The 19,290-nt window shown below is 42.9% G+C and overlaps 1 protein-coding gene across 5 annotated transcripts in view; it reads left to right on the top strand.

Annotated features, from left to right (window-relative positions):
• Positions 1-19,290, top strand: part of LOC122557755 (NAD-dependent protein deacetylase sirtuin-3-like) — a 23,374-nt gene extending 4,084 nt beyond the window's left edge. The window contains exons 2-9 of one of the 5 annotated variants that reach the window (XM_043705713.1): positions 2,699-2,861; positions 3,279-3,464; positions 8,737-8,969; positions 10,657-10,757; positions 12,136-12,297; positions 15,050-15,262; positions 15,971-16,081; positions 17,195-19,290. In XM_043705713.1, the coding sequence (XP_043561648.1) occupies positions 2,707-2,861; positions 3,279-3,464; positions 8,737-8,969; positions 10,657-10,757; positions 12,136-12,297; positions 15,050-15,262; positions 15,971-16,003 (1,083 nt within the window). In that variant the 5' untranslated portion in view covers positions 2,699-2,706 and the 3' untranslated portion in view covers positions 16,004-16,081; positions 17,195-19,290. Of the gene's footprint in view, positions 1-2,698; positions 2,862-3,278; positions 3,465-8,556; positions 8,672-8,736; positions 8,970-10,656; positions 10,758-12,135; positions 12,298-15,035; positions 15,263-15,970; positions 16,082-17,194 lie in introns of those variants that run through there. The other 4 variants (XM_043705715.1, XM_043705716.1, XM_043705718.1 and 1 more) reach the window with 4 other exon arrangements.

The following is a 19,290-nucleotide window of genomic DNA, read 5'->3' as shown; positions in this document are numbered from 1 at the left end:
AAATTTGAGGGTGCATACATGAGGATCAGTGGTCGGCACAACATCGTGGGCTGAAGGGCCTGTTCTGTGCTGTACTGTTCTATGTTCTATTACAGAGGAGATGGTGCTGGACATCTTAAAACACATAAAGGTGGATAAATCCCGGGACCTGATCAGTTGTCCCCAGAACTCTGCAGGGAGCTAGGGAAGAGATTGCTGGGTCCCTTGCTGAGATATTTGTATCATCGATAGTCACAGGTGATGTACCAGAAGACTGAAGGTTGGCTAACGTGGTGTGGCTTTTAAAGAAAGGTGATGAGGAAAAGCCAGGGAACTATAGACAGGTGAGCCAAATATCCGTGGTGGGCAAGTTGTTGGAGGAAATTTTGAGGGATGGGACTTGCATGATTTGGAAAGGCACAAACTGAATAGGGATAGTTAACATGGCTTTGTGTGTGGACAGTCTTGTCTCATAAACTTAATTGAGTTGTTTGAAGAAGTAACAAAGAGGATTGATGAGGGCAGAGTGGGGGACATGATCTATGTGGACTTCAGTAAGGCGTTCGACAAGGTTCCTCATGATAGACTGTTTGGCAAGGTTAGGTCACCTGGAATACAAGGAGAACTAGCCATTTGGATACAAAACTGGATTGAAGATAAAAGACAGAGGGTGGTGGTGGAGGGTTGCCTTTCAGACTGGAGGCCTGTGACCAGCGGTGTGCCACAAGGATCGGTACTGGGTCTACTGCTTTTTGTCATTTGTTTAAATGATTTGGATGTGAACATAAGAGGTATAGTGAGTAAGATTGCAGATGACACCAAAATTGGAGGTGTGGTGGTATGAGACATTGTATTATAGGCTATCTTTATTAACTCACTACCAGCTCACTATATTCATTAATACCGGGTTTCAGGAGTATGAAACTACAAGGCATAAGTTTAAGGTGAGGTTAAAGATTTAAGGGGCAACGATTTCGTGCAGTGGGTGGTGCATGTGTGGAATGAGCTGCCAGAGGAAGTGGTGGAGTCTTGGTAGAATTACATTTAAAAGGCATCTGGATGGGTATATGAATAGGAAGGGTGTAGAGGGATATGGGACAAATGCTCACAAATGGGACTAGATTATGTTAAGATATCTGGTCATTGCAGACGTATTGGACTGAAGGATTTGTTTTCATGCTGTACATCTCTATGACTGGTCGGATCATCAGACCGAATGTCTTTTGAGGATATGTTAGACAGGCTGGCCATGTTTCCACTTAGAAAGGTGAGGGGTGCCTTGATTGAAGTGTGGAAGATGCTGAATGGTCTTAACAAGACGGACATGGAACGGATGCTTCATTTTGAGGGTTGGTCCAGAAATAGGGATCTCTGTTTTCAAATTAGTCAGTGCCTTTTTCGATATAGATGAGATATGTTTTCTGTCAGAAGGTTGAATGATTTTAGAATTGTCTGCCTGAGAAGATATTGGAACAGGGTTATTGATACATTTTTAAGGCAGAAGTAGATAGATTGTTGTTAGGCAAGACAATTGGGTTTTCAGGGATAGATGTTATTGTGGAGTTCAAAACACAAACCAATCAGACTTAATCATATTGATTGGCAAAAAAGGCTAAAGTGTAAATGACCCACTTGTGCGATTTCATGCGTTTGTATGTTTGCCCTGGATTTATCCACACCAAGTCTGTTTATCATGTATTTATCCACACAAAGCTCTGCATACTCAGCATACACCCACAGCACATTCTATGTGTCTGATAAATCCTGTACATTGGATATATCCATGCTTGATATATATCCATAATGAATGGTGTATACCTGCTATATACCCACACCAAGTACCCCACATCAGTATATAAGTATAATGAGCACTATCAACTCAGCATATGTTCACCCTGAGCACGGTACACCTGCTATAAATCTAAACTAATCACTAAATACTAGCACTGTGTTTTGCACATCTAGAATGTATGCTTGATGACTGTACTCCTTGTATTTATCCCCAATAAGCTCTATGCCCCTTGCATGTACCCACCCCAAACATTATATACCCACACAAGCTCTGTTCACCTATATAAATTTTGCTGGACCCCGCTCCTTCCACAGTACAGTGCTCCTTTAGTACTGCTCCCCCTACAGTGCAGTGCTCCCTCAGTACTGCCTCTCCGACAATGCAACAGTCCCTCTGTACTACTACTTTTACAATGCTGCTCTCCCTCAGTCCTGCTCATCCCACAGTCAATGCTCCCTCAGAACTGCTCCACCCAAAGTACAGTGCTCCCTCAGTCCTACCTCTACTACAATACAGCACTCCCTCAATACTGCTCCTCCCACAATACAGTCCTCCCTGAAGAATGCTCCACCCACAGTGCAATGTTCTCTCAATACTGCTTTTCCCGCCGTACAGAGCTTTCTCAGCACTGCTACTCTAATAATACAATGATCCCATTGTATTGCTCCTCCTACACTGCTGCTGTCCCTTCATACTGCTTCTCCCACAGTGCAGTGTTCCCTCAATACTACTCCTTTGCTGTACAGCACTCCCTCAGTACTACTCCCCCTACAGTGTAGTGCTGCCTCATTGCTGCATTGTATCACCTTGTACTTTAGTCTTTGGAGTAGTGCTTGACTCCATGACCTCTGATTCAGAAGCAAAAACATCATCTATTGAGTCACATGTGATATATGAGAATTCAATTGTTTTATGTCTTTATTTCAGCTGGCAACATGAGTTTTGCATTGTATCAGAGACTCACCTGGACTCAGCCCAGTTTCTTTGCTACTCGATGGTTATGGTTTAATCAAAGCTGCATTAGAAATTTCCAAACTGGAATCCTGGCTGGGCTCAATATCTGCAGGCAGGCACACAGCAAGGCTTCAAGGTATGAAGCATGCATATGTGAGCTGTATTTACACTGTCTGAAATCGATAGATCAAATATTTTGATTAAAATAATGATGATATTTACAATAGTTAACAGCAAAATCACAAGCACTAAGTACAGAAATCAGGGAGATGGTATCTAAACTGTCTCGCTCCTTCAGAAGTTTAATTCTACCTGTACCTCACGGAGAGGCTCAGCATGTCAACAACATGGAAATGTTGAAGCAGGATGAAGTTGATTTGATATTTAATTGACTATTCTAACCTGATTCAGACTTCCAGACTTTGATTGGTTTTGGTATTTGGTGCTGTGCTGTCTGGGAATACACAGAAACCTACAGAAGGTGAGGGCAAATGTAGAACTCAGATTTAAAATCGTCCAGAATAGAATGTGGGTATTTTATCTTTTGTTACAGAACCCTCTGTGCGAATCGTTCACCAACTTCATCTTTTGTCCGATACATCTTCAGTGGGAAAGGAAGTGGTGAGAGAGTGCAGTCACTGGAGGACATCGCCAGGCTCATTCGGAACAGGGAGTGCCATAGGATTGTGGTGATGTCGGGTGCAGGGATCAGTACACCCAGCGGAATCCCTGATTTTAGGTATCTTTCATGCCCAAACCCTGGCATCATTAGGAATCTCATAACTGACCACCACCAAGCAACCAGTAGTGTTACTCAGTAACAGATAATTGATGTGGGTTAATATGAGAACTGTATCAATGAGAAATGGACTGGCCTGTGGTGTTATCCAGAGAACCATCTTCCTTTCCCCTCTGATGTAGAGGGTGCGTCATTTTGCACACAGGCTGTTGGAAACATGGAAACTCAATTCCTAAAAGCTTTTTAAGCTGGGGACCAATTGAAAATGTCAAGGTTGTGATTGATAGATTTTTTTAGGTGAGGTATGGAGGATTACAGAACCAATGCAAGTAGATGGATTTCTGATACTGATCAGCCATGAGTTGAATGTCAGAGTTGACTCAAAGGGCTGAATGGACCTTTCTGTTACTAAGTTCCAAAAGCAGGAATATAAATCTCTGGTCCCCATTCTAGTAGTTAAGCGTTCAGTGTCTATTGACAGCTGAATGTTAGCCAGTGGGTTAATAGTAGGGTTATGTGTATGATAAGCAATCTATAGAGTTTGTTTAAAACAGTCTTTAATATTGCAGCACAAAGGGCTCAGGACTGAGGCTGCAAAAGCATCTCCCAGTGAAAACAAGGTTTTGATTTAATTTTTTTTGTAACTGATGTATATTTATGCGAAATTCAATTATGTTATGATCACTATTTCCCATTTGATCTTTTACTATGATATTTGTAATTAACTCTGCTTCATTGCACAATGCTAGATCTAAAATTAGCTTTACCACTATTTGGTTCCACAAAATATTGATGCAGAAAACTGTCATGAATAGATCCTATAAACTCATCTTGCAAACAACTTTTGCAAGTTTGATTGGGCCAGTCTGTATGATGATAAATATACTCTACAACTATTACAAGAGACAGTAAGGGCTGCAGATGCTGGAAGTCCGAGTCAATAGATGGGAAGCTGGAACAGAGCATAGCAGGTCATACAGTATCCAAGGAGCAGGAAGGTCAACGTTTTGGGCCGTAACCCTTCGTCAGGGTTGACTTTTCTGCTCCTCGGATGCTGTCTGACCTGCTGTGCTCTTCCAGCTTCACATCTATTGACTGACTTCCAGCACCTGCAGTCCTTACTGTCTCCTAGTCACTGGAAATCAACACTGCGAAGTTTCTTCTAAGGATGCCTACCTTGAAGAAATGTTCTCCTCCCTCTGAAGAGAGCTCAGTGAGTCTGTCTCCCACTGTGATCCCCCAGGTTAATTCCTTTGCCCTGAAGCTCTTCAACCACTCTCTGAAGCAATCTCACTACTACAGCCATGCCTCCTTCCTCAGTGTTTGTCTACGCAGCTGACCTATCCCCCACAGACTCCAAATAACCTTCAGACCTTCACAATTTGGACCCAACCGTGACATCCGCTATTTACAGTACCTCCAGAAACAATCCTCCCTGTGGATTCTCAGCTCCACACACTATGCCATGCAGTGACACATTTGCTCCCTGCAGTCAGCTTTGCTCCAATTCAGGGCCTCTCTCTCCCAGACCTGCAGAGGATGTCCACTTTTCTTTATTCTCAGAAGGATCCAACCCTCAACAAATGACTTTCCTCCATTCTATCAGACATCAAGGAACATAAGTACGCCAAACTCTCCCGTAACCTCCAGACACAAACCAGTCCTGATGAAGAGTTTCGGCCAAAATGTTGACTTTCCTGCTCCTCGGATGCTGTCTGACCTGCAGTGCTCTTCCAGCTCCACAGCTATTACATTGCCCTTATTTTAAGTGCCAATAGTTTCTTGCTTAATTCTTTGTTCAGTGTATATCTACTGTCAAAGGACCTATAAACGACTGTCAGCATTTTCTAACTCTTGCTAATCTTAATATCCACCCAAACTGATTCTGCTTCCTGGTTTTATGGGCCAAGATAATTTTTCACAAAGCTCTTTATGTTATTTCTTCTTATTAGTGCTTGTTAATCCAGTAATATATGTTTATCAAATTAAATGGCTTATTAATTGCTCAGTAGTTTTGCTGTGATGCAGGCAAAATATGAAACAAAATTAAACAGCTTCAGAGGTATTTCTAAATCAAATACTTGAATTGTATGAAGCTCAGAAACAGCTATTATAGTCAGAGTCAGATAATGTGCAAAATAAACAAAGAGCTGCCAAAGGTAAAGTTCTGGAACAAAAACAGAAATTGCTGGAGAGGTCAACAGGTCTGGGAGCATGTGGAGAGAAAGCAAGAGTTAACATTTTAAGTCCAATGACTCTTCTTCAAAACTGATAGTAGCTAGGTAAAGGTGGTATGTATACTGATGATGGGGGTGGGCGGGATGGGAGGAGAGCAGAGATAGTTGGAGACAGAGTCCAGAGAGACAGAAAGAAAGTTAGGCAGACAAACACATAGTTGGTACTAAGCTAAGGAAGGAAAAAAGCTTATAATGGGGACCATGAGTAGGTGAAAGTGAGTTGGCTGAGTTGAAAGCAGCATGAAAGAGTCGAAGGTGTGGGTTTGGGTAAAGGACATGGTATTCAGGCTCTAAAATTATTGAATTTGGTATTGAGTCCTGAAGGCTGCATATTCCCCAAATGGAAGATGAAATACTGTTCTTCCTGCTTGCGCTGATCCTCATTGGAACACTGCAGCAGTTCCAAGTCAGAAATATTCACCAAGGAGCACATGCAGTGGCAGGCAACTGGAAGCTTAGGATGATTTTTACAGACAGAATGGAGGTGATCTGCAAAGTGGTCATCCAATCTGTGTTTTGTCTCCCATATGTGGTGGGGACTACATTGTGAGCAGTGAATACAGTGGACTAGATTGAGTGAAGTGCAGATGAGTTGCTGCTTTACCTGTAAGTGTGACTGGGGCCTTGAATAGTGAGGAGGGAGGAGATAAACGGGCAAGTGTTACACCTTCTGTGATTGTATGGGAAAGTGCTGTGGGGGTATGGGGAGGAGTTGGGAGTGGAGGAGCAGTTGACCTGGGTGTTCGGGACGGAATGGTTCCTGAAAAATACTGACAAGGGGAGGGAGGTGGTGACATCCAGCTGGAGGTGATGGAAGTGGCACCTTATGATCCTTTGTGTATGGGTGCAGGTGGGGTGCTGAGGACCAGGGCGACCCTATCAGTGTTGTGGGAGGGAAGAGCTGAGGGCAGAAGGGAGGGAAATGGGTCGGACACAGCTAAGGGCCCTGATAACCACAGGAGTGGGGAGTCCTTGGGTGAGGAAAAGGGTGGGAATTTCTGAGGCCCTCCCCTGCAGAAAGTGTCGTAATCATAATGTTTGCAATGGAAATAGAGAAACTGGGAGAATGTGTTGGAGTCCTTACAGGAGGTCAGGTGTGAGGATGTAACCTCCAGGTAACTGTGGGAATCATATGGTTTTTAGTGGGTATTGGTTGCCAGCTTATCTTCAGAAATGGAAACAGAGATGTTGGAAAGAGAAGGGAAGAGCCAGAGATGGACAAAGGTGAAGGCGAGAGCAGGGTAGAAATTGGAAGTGAAATTGATAAACCTTTTCAACTCTAAATAAGACAAAGATGCAGCACCAATGATGTCACTGATATACCTGAGAAAGAGTTGTGGGAAGTGACCCAAGTAAAACTGGAACAAGGAATGTTCCATATACCCATAAAGAGACAGGCAGACCTGGGGCTCACCTATCCGCTTACTCTTCCCCCTCCTCCCCTGCTGCTGTGAGTTCTGAAGAAAGATCACTGGACTTGAAATGTTAACTTTGCTTTTTCTCCAAAGATGCTGCCACACTTGCTAAGTTTCTCGACCAATTTCTTTTTGTTTCAGATAATCTCTGCCTACTAGAATAAGGTTGTTCCTCACACTATTTCTAGAGAGAGCCTTTCACTCAATGACATTTTCCGAGCTCAGGTCAGTAAGTGAGAGGATTGGTTAACATTCCCTTGGAGCTGCACATACGCAGCAGCTCTAACCTTCTGTGCACAGCAGTCAGCAGCAGCATGTCATAGAGTCATAGAGATGTACAGCATGGAAACAGACCCTTCAGTCCAATTTGTCCATGCCGACCAGATATCCCAACCAAATCTAGTCCCACCTGCCAGCATCTAGCCCATATCCCTCCAAACCCTTCCTCTCCATATACCCATCCAGATGCCTTTTAAATGTTGCAATTATACCAGCCTCCACCACTTCCTCTGGCTGCTCATTCCATACACGTACCACCCTCTCCATGAAAACGTTGCCCCTTAGCTTTCTTTTATATCTTTCCTCTCTCACCTAAACCTGTGCTCTCCTAGTTCTGGAATCCCCCACCCCAGGGAAAAGACGTTATCTATATTTCCTATCCATCCACGTCATGATTTTATAAATCTCTATAAGGTCACCCTCAGCCTCTGACGCTCCAGGGAAAACAGCCCGAGCTTATTCAACCTCTCCCTATACCTCAAATCCTCCAACTCTGGCAACATCCTTGTAAATCTTTTCTTGTCACATCCTTGTCTGCCAATTCTGCTCCCTCATGGTAACTCCTGCTGCTGCAATCTCTGTCATTTCAATGGACTCTGGTCTAGTGTTGATCAAGTGCTACCCTCTCTGTTGATGTCTGCAGGTTCTCTCGATAATTTCATCCTTGTGAGAAAAGACCAAATTTCTATCCCAGGGAGACTGAAACACTTATTTCTCAAATTATCTCAGGGTCATCAACACATGACTCACCTGCTCGGGTATTTCTGCAGAGATTTGGTTCAAGTAAAGATTAAATGCTCAATGTGAACCAATTATTGTCTCAAAACTGGGGGCGGCACGGTGGCTCAGTGGTTAGCCTCACAGTGCTAGGGATCCAAGTTCGATTCCTGCCTCAGGTGACTATCTGTGTGGAATTTGCACGTTCTCCCCTGCCTGCTTGGGTTTCTTCCGGGTGCTCCGGTTTCCTCCCACAATCCAAAGATGTGAATTGGCCACACTAAATTGCCCATAATGTTAGGTGCATTAGTCAGAGGGAAATGGGTCTGGGTGGGTTACTCAGAGGGTCAGTGTGGACCTGTTGGGCTGAATGGCCTCTTTCCACACTCTGGATAATCTAAAAAAAGTAACAAATGATTGCTTTCTCCCCTTTCATCCCCAGGTCAGAAAGAACAGCAACAAATGATTGGCTTTCTCCTTCATTCTGGAAATGTTAATTAAAGATCATTGTGTTCTGATTTGTTGCTGTGATGTTCTAATGAAATGGATAAAATGGCAGGTTAGAATAATCCTTGTAATTGATATTAACTGTTTTAATATTCATTTCCATTGTTACCTATTCAGGTCACCAGGCAGTGGGCTCTATGACAACCTACAGCAATACAACATCCCATATCCAGAAGCCATCTTTGAAATCAATTACTTTTCCCACAATCCAAAGCCTTTCTTTGCTCTGGCCAAGCAGCTCTATCCTGGAAACTGCAAACCCAACTACACACACTACTTTGTCAGAGTTTTACACCATAAAAAGTTACTGCAACGAATGTACACTCAGAACATTGATGGCCTGGAACGCAGTAAGCAGATTTGAGTGTTGGAAAAATAATGAAATAGAACCTAGGGATTTAGAAATGAAATCAGGAAGGATGTTTTCCAAAGGGTAGTTGAAATGTGGGACTGTCTTTCAAATGTCCGTGGATACTAGAAACAATTGGAGCTTTCAAAGCTGGTTTTGGGAAAGGGGCTCGCATGGAACGATGGGCAGTAAGTATAATTGAAGAGTAAATCAGCCATTTTCAGATAGAATTTCAGAGCAATCCTGAGAGCTGAGTGGCCTTCTCTGGCTCAATGTAACCGCTCAAGGGAATGAACAGCTTCCTTGTGTTCCTATATAACAAGCTGAAGGATCGGAGTGGCCTTCCCTGTTAATGTATATGCAGGCTCGAGGAGCTGAATGATCTGCTCCTGTTCCAATGTAATGGGCTTAAAGAGATGGGTGAACTGCTCTTTCCTGTATAACGGGTTCAGAGGCTGAATAGTGTCTTCCTCTTGCTACTTTCTAACTCTCAAACAGCACTGGGGCAATATGAGTACCCATGTTACAATGAGCTGTTGCCCACACTTCTGCAGTAGGCAGTTAGAGAACAAGTCAACAGACTTGTGACTTTGCTGGAGCTCTTGTACATAAAGCAACTTCGAAAATAAACTATTCCAGAAAGGTATTGGATGGGCGCTTGAGGGAAGGAAATACCCAGTGCTATGGAAGAATCGGACTGACTGGATTGCTTTACAGGGACCTGGCTGAATGACCATGTTCTGTGCAATGTGTACTGTGACTATTATTACTGTGCTGGGCTTCTAGTGAGTTATAAAAATATACTGAATTAAAAACATGAACTATAAAATTCACCACATTGAATGATAGTAAGTGAGCTTTAGAATTTACCATATTGAATTATAGTCAGTTAATTATGGTATTTGCCATTTTGAATTATAGTCACTGAGTTATAGAATTCAATATATTGAATTATAGACAGTAAGTTATAGAATTCGCCATATTGAATTATAATGATGGAATTTTTGAATTTATCATGTTGAATTACAGTCATCCCCCTGTACCTGCAGGAGATAAGTTCCATGATCTACCGCGGATGCCTGATACTGCAGATAGTAGCGAACCCATTCATTTCTACAGGAAATTTACTTCCCCAGCAGCCCGATGGTCCCTGGTTCTAGAATGTTCCAAGTAATATGTTTGGGCCACGGGCAACTGACACTGTGGTAACTGGACTCTGCAGATACGGTGGTCATCCTGTAATGAGTTTTAAAATTCTCCATAGTGAATTGCAGTCAGTGAATTATAGAATGCTACAATACAGAATGAGGCCATTTGAAACATCGAACCTGTGATGACTGAAAGAGCAATTCAATTATTCCCACTCTTTCTCCAGTGCCTTGTTAGGTTTAAAATCCTTTGAGTATATTCAGAACCCTTTTTCAGTGTTCTATTTGAATCAGGTCGCCACTGTCCAAAAATCCCCTGCTGACCACTGTCCACAGAATCTGTCTGTATGGACACTGAGCGAAAACAGGAAATTGGTTGTGATGCCCCTCAATTTAATAGTCTCCTATCCAAACTCAGCAGATGGTTTGGTAATTGGATCCTTAAGGGAGTCCGAAGCTTTGAACCCCAGGAAGGGCAAGGATATCTGCTGTGCATCTTTTCATCCCTCAGTGACTGCTTTCTCTCGCCTATCATTTCAGTGGCTGGAATCCCACCGGAGCAATTGGTGGAAGCTCATGGAACTTTTGCTACAGCAACGTGTACCGTATGCATGGAGAACTTCTCCTGGGAACAGCTGAGGGTGAGTGACTTCAGGTGGTGAAATATTACTGAAGCCAAACTATTATATATTCCTGAACACTTACTTCAGTCTCCCCTGGACTCTGACCGTGATCCCCTGGACTCTGACTACAATCTCTGGACATGGACTGCAATCCCTCCTGGATGCTGACCCTGATTCACATCATGGACACTAACCCCAACCCCTGAGCTCCATCCACCCCAGACACTGATCCTGACCTGATTTACAAATAATTCAGTGTCTCACTGTCAGTGTTTGTCCAGCATTTTAAATAGTCTAAGAATCACCAGCCTTCTGATTAGCGCCTCAAATACAGCTCATGTGTAATCTACATCAGTTGAACTCAAACGTTCTCACCTATTTATCCCTGCTGGTCTTTGTGAAGATATGGTGAGCTGCTTCCTTGAACTGCTGCAATCCTTGGAGTGTGGGGGGAAATAGGAAGGAAGATGATGAGAAATAAAGGAGAAAGGGAAATGGGGGAAGATGAGGAGTGAAGGAGAATGGGTATTAGAGGGATGGGCATATGCAGTGAGAGGGATGCCCTCTGTGAGATGGTAAGGGAGGGGGTGAGCAGGTGAAGCACTAAGGCATGACTTAGAAAGGGTGAATGCTGGGAATTTGTTTCCGTCAGGTGGGGATACTAGGACCTGTGGGCACAACCTTCGAATTAGATGGTTCAATTTAAGATGGAAATGAGACATTTCTTCAGCCAGAGAGTGGTGGACCTATGGAATTCATTATCTTGGAGTGCAGTGGAGGTCAGGGCGTTAAATGTCTTCAACGCAGAGATTGATAAATTCTTAATCTTGCAAGGAATTAAGGGATACAGGGAGAGTGCGGCTAAGTGGCGTTGAAATGCCCATCAGCCATGATTGAATGGTGGAGTGAACTCGATGGGCCTGAATTCCACCTCGATGTCTTATGGCCTTAAGAAAGGATAAATGTGAGTGAGATGAATGGGGTGGAAGATGCAGGTTGGGAGATAATGAGGGCACTAAATTGGAGGTTTGTAAATGGTAATCAGGTGACAGATGAAGAAGTGCAAGGGCAATTGTGTGGGGAGTGAAAGGACAGGGCATGGGTTATATGAGGAGGGGGTGAGGAACCAAGGGCATGAGGGGGAGGGGTAATAATGTAAAGAGAATGGGAAATGGTGTGAAGTGTGTCAGGGGTGAGCAGGATGCAAGGAGAGGTGTGAGGGGTAATGGGGTCAGGGATAAGGGATGTGGACTGGAGAGGTGATTGGGTGAGGGAGACCAAGATGGGAGGGTAGTGAAGGGTGAAGTTTGATCTGACTGGTGAAGTAACTATATTGTATGATGTTTTGAGTGTTCATGTGTTCCTAACTCTTTTGTTCCCGATGTTTGGTTTGCAGGGAGATATCATGGAAAGGAAGGTGCCTCACTGCCCTTCCTGCTTTGGGGTCATAAAACCTGACATTATCTTTTTTGGGGAACAGCTGCCTGCAAAGTTCCATCAGTACATCATTGATTTTCCTTTTGCAGACCTGCTCATTATCCTGGGAACATCACTTGAGGTGAGATACTGACTGGATATTGTTCAGACATTGGCACGGCTCTGACTGGTAAAGACTGTAAATTAGGGTGGAAAGTTGTTGGGAATTTCCTGGGAAAGGAACATCGTCTTTTTCCTATAGAATCTCTGTCTTGATCTCAGTGATCAGCCACAATGCATTTTATAACACTGTCTATTCTAGCTCAGAAGCTATAGGTTCTAGTCCCATTGCAAAAACCTTGAGAACAAAATTCAGATCAAACTTCCAGGTAGAATCTGGGAAATCTTCTTCATGAGGGCAGGGATTTGAATTGAAATGTATCAGTGAGTGGAGTCATGGAGGGTGAGGATGACGGGGAATACCTTTTGACTTCTGTACACATTAGTGTTTGTGGAAGGATGGGATATGTTGTGAATGAGCTGAATTCAGCCAATATCCTGTTCAGGAAGGGAGCCAAAAACACCAGTCAGTATTCCTATCAAATGACCATTCTGAAAAGTGAACACACAAAGATGTGATTGTGAAACCTCTCTTGGTTAAATAATTCTTGAACACAGTTGAAACTTTTTTCTGTTGTGTGACTATGATTCAGGTCATGTAGCCATTTTCACTGTCCAGTTATTTTTGATCATGGCATCTGAGCCTGTATCCCAGATCCTTTCCTTACTCTTTTGATCCTAAATTATGCTCCCTAACCCCATATCTAACCATATATTTTGATCCTGTTACCTACTCTTTTAACCTAGACCTCAGACTCGGTTGAATAAACATTGTCCTTGACTCCCTTCACCTTACCCTTATATAATCTTTGCACACGATACAGCTCTGATACAGGAAACATCTTGGGAGTTAAAACATGAGAAGCAGCCATTTCACCCATCCATTCCGTACTGGCAATTACTGACCTCTCAAATTCTAATTATATTTGTCCTCTTTGGATTCTGAGCTTAGGAATCTCTGATTCCTCCGAATCTCTGCAAGTGCTAGTGACGAAGGATGGTATAGGTTACAGAGAGACATAGATAAGCTGCAGAGCTGGGCTGAGAGACGGCAAATGGAATTTAGTGCAGAAAGTGTGAGGTGATTCACTTTAGAAGGAGGAATACAGGAATACAGAGTACTGCGCTAATGGTAAGATTCTTGGTAGTGTAGATGAGTAGAGAGATCTCGGTGTCCAAGTACACAGATCCTTGGAAGTTGCCATCCAGGTTGATAGGGTTATTAAGAAGGCATATGGTGTATTAGCTTTTATTGGTAGAGAGATTGAAATTTGGAACCATGAGATCATGCTGCAGCTGTACAAAACTCTGGTGTGGCCACATTTGGAGTTTTACGTGCAATTCTGGTCACCGCATTATAAGAAAGATGTGGAAGCTTTGGAAAGGGTTCAGAGGAGATTTACTAGGATGTTGCCTGGTATGGAGGAAAGGTCTTATGAGGAAAAGCTGAGGGACTTGAGGCTGTTTTCACTAGAGAGAAGGTGGGGGACTGACTTAATTGAGACATTAAAGATAATCAGAGGGTTAGATAGATTGGACAGAGAGCCTTCTTCCTTGGATGGCGATGGCTAGCACGAGGGGACATAGCTTTAAACTGAGGAATGATAGATGTAGGACAGATGTCAGAGGTAATTTCTTTACTCAGAGAGTAGTAGGACGTGGAACGTATTGCCTGCAATATTAGTAGCAACAGTAGTAGACTTGCCAACATGAAGAGCATTTAAATGGTCATTGGATAGGCATATGGGCATGGGTAGAATAGTGTAGGATAGAAGGTTGGTGTCACAGGTCAGCACAACATTAAGGGCCAAAAGGTCTGTACTGCGCTGTAATGTTCTGTGTTCTACGTGAACCTTATATCTGTGTCCATCTGCATGATCATCTGTTACATTAAAACATTAGCCCTATTTTTCAGTTCTGATTCAAGCCCTGAATTTCAACTGTCCTGAAGCCACTGGGAGTTTTAACCTCAGGCTTTATGTGACATCACTGATCAGTTTCAACCTGGAACCCAACTGATTGATAAGTCTTGCCCCATTGTCTGGGCAACCAGTCCATGGGAGGCTGAAGGACCAAGTCCAAGACTGGGAAAGGGAGCAGGAGATAATGGTCTTCAATCAAGAGGGTTTGATTGTTGTGGGGGGGTTAATAAAGTGATGCAATGTGGGGTTGAGTGATAACAAGAAGGGAATACGAATTGATTCAGTGGATGCTGTCAATCCTGGGATCTTGAGGTGATGGGGATGAGAAGGGTGGCTTCAGTTCTGGGTGTTCAAAGCCTTGTGAGAAAGATTGTGGCTGGAGTAGAGGTCATGATAAATTGAGTTACAGTCACCAGATATGGAGGTATACACCTCTCCTCCTGAATGAGGCTGTCAGATTTCCTGAGGTTCTGGAAACCTGGATGGCAACAGTTCAAGGTGAAATGATGGAGAACAACGAGACTCAGCCTGATTGTAACATTTAAAATGCACTTTCTCTGTTAAAGCTGTAAATGCAGGACATGGATTTTTAAGTTGAGGGGAAATGGAGTGGTAAGCTGTTGAGTTTGAGGAGTAGGAGAAATGGGGATACTGAAGATTGAGTCTAAGAACAAAGGCTGATAGAGTGTTGGGTGAGTGTGGTGTATAAGGTTGTGGTCAAAGAGGTGGGGAGTGAGGTTTGAGGGATGTGCAATGAGAGCTGAGTGGTTAGTGATTAACAGGGACTGCGAGTGACAATGATTAATTGAAGCAGATTGTATCTGGTCATTTAAACCAGTCAGACTCTTTCAGGTGGAGCCATTTGCAAGTTTGTCGGAGATGGTGAGGGAATCTGTTCCTCGGGTCCTCTTCAACCAGGATTTGGTGGGATCAATCACTCGGAATCCACTGAGAGTCAATGATGTTGTGGAACTGGGGGATATTGTATCAGGAGTGAAGAAATTTTCCGAGATGTTGGGATGGCACGAGGAAGTGAATGACCTGCTCACCACAGAGCATGAGAAGGTACTGACTCTTTGTCCAATCACGAATTGCAGTATGTACTGACCTGTCTAATCAGTAAAAGCAGTAGACAACCATTATCCATTTTCCAAGAGTGTTATTGACCTCACATCTATTGTGGTAAGGGGAGCAGGAGGCCCATCAGGCATGACATGAAAAGGGATCTGACCTATTTACCCCATACACTACCCAGTAGATTCACTCAGACTGACAGACAGGCATTGGGTGTACTTTGAAAATTGGACACATGATATGGGAGCTGAAAATGTGTTGCTGGAAAAGCGCAGCAGGTCAGGCAGCATCCAAGGAGCAGGAGAATTGACATTTCGGGCATAAACCCTTTGCTTATGCCCGAAACGTCGATTCTCCTGCTCCTTGGATGCTGCCTGACCTGCTGCGCTTTTCCAGCAACACATTTTCAGCTCTGATCTCCAGCATCTGCAGCCCTCACTTTCTCTCACATGATATGGGAATCAAGTAGACGTGGAACACAAACAGATATGGGGGAAAGAAGACAGATGTAGAGTGCAGACAGACATGGGACACAGGAAAGGATGGAGACAGAAATGGGATACAAACAAAAGTGGGAGAACACATGAATGCAGACAGTCATGGTGCACAGACAAATATGGTGTGAATTAGAAATGAGATACAGACAGCACAGGGCATAGGCACTGATTGACTGTGTTTATTCTTGCTTTCTCTTCACAGCTGGACAGGGATATCATTCAGCATTCGGAGTGAATTGATACCCTGTGAAGTAGATTCCCTTACAAGGTCTTTGAAATAAAATATTCCTGGAATTTGAAGTTTTTATCATGAGTGAGTAATAATAATTTGGAAATTCCAAAAACATATTTCGATTTCATATCACTTTTTGGAAAATATTTTGAAGGTTTAAGTTTTGTGGGTGTTATTGGGTTTCCCTCCCAGGGATACGGAATCAGGGTTGGGGATGGGTTTATGGGAAGGATACATCAGGGTGCAATAAGTGATGCCTGGGGACCTAGAATTTTGTACTTATCTGCATAAAAAAACTCTTGCTCAATTAGTGTGTGTGTGTATATATATCGGGGTGAGGGCGGGGGGGTGTTTTAAAAAATTCTCAAGGTCAGGTTCGTAGGAGAGTAGTCTGACACAGAACAAACGACCAAGAGGCGAGTCTGCTAGAATATGAGCATTTTATTCCCCGCAGCGTCGCCACAACCAGGTCTCATACTTACAACGGGTCTGGCTTATACTCACTCTACATGTTACCGGAACTGGGAGCCGTCAGTTCTCGTAGAGCGGTTGCCAACAACCCACGCTCGGCGGTTAAACGTAACCCCGGAGCAGACTCACCGAACTGGAGACTTTTCCAGCTGATATACTCTTTTCCAGATATAAACATTCATGTGAACAGCAGAGCAAGGCTAAAAAACACATTCCATTCTGGTTACATACAGATAAGAAGATTCACACGGGGAGGTGTGTAATAAGATTCACACGGGACTAAGCAACACCTCCATTCCGGTTAGATTCACACATGTATTGGGACATAATTTTTAACCGTTTCACCACATTCCACTGCTTGGCCCAATACATGTGTTACATTATGATTCACACATGTATTGGGACATAATTTTACACCACAGGGGGGGAATACAGAACAGGGTGGTTGTGAGACCTTGTCTGGTGGATATCTTGCAATGTGAAGAGCTTCTATACATTGACAGATCCAGATCTTTACAGCTGCAGTTACATGGCCAACATCTTTTGGAGGAAAATTGTATTGAAAGGCAATATTGAAAGGGTCAATGATGGGCTTTTGTTTCAATAAAAGACCATAATGTGTCTGGAGCGGAGTGGTATCTGAAGAGCGAGGCATGTGGCATACTAGACTTTTCCATACATAATGCAAGAGTTTAGTCATTTTCCTCAATTTCCTTTTTCTAGATTCAGCTTCTCTGCAGAGAATGATCCAGAAATTGTCTACTTCTCTGTGTTTTCTCTGGACCCAGCTTGGATTTGATTGAACCCCTTCATTCTTAACTGAACAGTTTGAAAGTCTCAGGTGAAGATCAGAAAAGCAGGAAGTGGCACCATGGAATTGAGATCTGTCAGATTTCAACCTTTAACAAAATTGAAAAGAAAACAAAATGTCTGTAAATAAACCATTGTATTCCAGCTGATCAGACACGATGACTGTGAATGAATATTGTGATTCTTACCCATATCTAGATGTACAGTTGTAATATTGTTTTCAGAATAATGGTCAGCTTGAACCTTAGCCATCCACCCAAAGCAACATGACAAACTCTTTAATCAAGAGGTTTTCATCCTATGTGTCTAGTTTCTGGGTTTGGGATGGGCAGGAGTGAGGAGGGGAAAGGGGGTTGGTGTTGATGGTCCCTAGTTTATATTCACCTCTCCTCAGACAAAACACTTCCACAGATTATTTCTGAATTCCCATAATAAACATTTTCTAGAGTGTCTGTGCTAACTTTGTTGATCAGTATCACATATGTTTACAAGGGATCCCCGAGAGTGTGTCAGTATTAACAAGAAGTGTCTAAGGAGTGTGCCAATATTAACAGGTGGTTTCTGAGTGTGTCCAGCATTTATAGGAGCTCCATGAGGTGAGTGGAACAATGACCAGGTTTTCCTGGGTATGTATCAGTATTAACAGCTGGTGTCTGCTTACGTACAGCATTTCCAGGGAGTGTGTAGGAGTGTATCAATACTAAGAGGCAGTCTTTAGTATGTGCAGTATTTACAGGGACTCCTTAGAATTTGTGGGTCTATAAGGCGTCCTTATGAACATGCACAGGGATAAATGTAGGGAAATGGGAAAAGTCCAAGAATCAGCCACTCGAGTCTATTCTGCATTACACTGGATCTTGGCTCAACTGTACTTTACTGTTCCTGCCTTTGTTCCATACCCCTTTATATTAACAGATGGTTTCAAAAAGAAAAGCAGGTAGTCTCAATCCAGTCCCAAAGTTCAATTGGAAAATAGAGGTGATTGATGGTGATTGATTTTTGAAAAAAATTACATAGTGATTAGTGATGCTAAAATAAACTGTTCAGATTTGTGTAAGAACACTTCTGGATACATAAAGAGAAAAAAAAAATTGACCTCTGAAGGAGGCTCTTGTGGCACAGTGATAATGTCCCTATCTCTGGGCCAGGAGGTCAAGGTTCAAGCCCCACCTGCTCCAGGGATACACAAGACCACATTTCAACAGGTTGATTAGAAATTATCTTGACCCCAAAGGCTGTGCTGGTGCAGTATTAGTGTCCCTGCTTCTGGACTAGGAGGCCTGGATTCAATTGCCACCTGCTCCAGAGGTGTGCAATAACTTAATTCCAGGTGTGAAGTTATTCTAATTGAAGTTTCTGATGCTTATTGAATCTGGTTTGTATCGATTCCTGTGTGTGGATCTCCCTGCTCCTCCAAGGTTGCAGGCTTCTCCTCAGTTAAGAAATATTGTAATTTTTCTCAAATTCAATTGAATAACCTCACACTTCCATATTGAACTCTGTGCAGCATAACAACAGGCCATTTTACCTGACTCATCTGCGTTTTCTCATCCAATCAGCATATCCTTCGATTGCTTTATTCCCTGTGTTTTATCTATTGTCCTCTTTAATGTATCTATAATTGCAGGGATGAGAACTGACAGTTTTGTTGGCATTCTGACTTTTGGATCTCGTGATGCTACGCTTTTAAATCTTTGTACAGCTGATGCCTGATTCAGGGAGCTATCACTGAGCTCATTTGTCTTAATCTGCCATTGAAATTGTACAGCTTGGATGAAATTGATGGGTACATAAATTGCACAACTATTTACATTATATCGATCTTTAATATGTGAACTTTAAAACAATGTACCAAATTTTAGAATGCTTATTGTTGTTGCTGGGTTACACAATTTAAGAGTACTCTATGTATGCATTTGTTCATGGGATGTGGGCATCGATGTCAAAGTCAGCCTTTGCCCATCAGTAATTTCTCTCAATAGCGTGGCAAATTAAAATTAGAAAATGTT

Source organism: Chiloscyllium plagiosum, chromosome 16 (genome assembly GCF_004010195.1).
Source record: "Chiloscyllium plagiosum isolate BGI_BamShark_2017 chromosome 16, ASM401019v2, whole genome shotgun sequence".
Lineage (NCBI taxonomy): Eukaryota > Metazoa > Chordata > Chondrichthyes > Orectolobiformes > Hemiscylliidae > Chiloscyllium > Chiloscyllium plagiosum.
The sequence above is the reverse complement of the archived record's forward strand: the minus strand, read 5'-3'. Positions and strand labels throughout refer to the sequence as shown.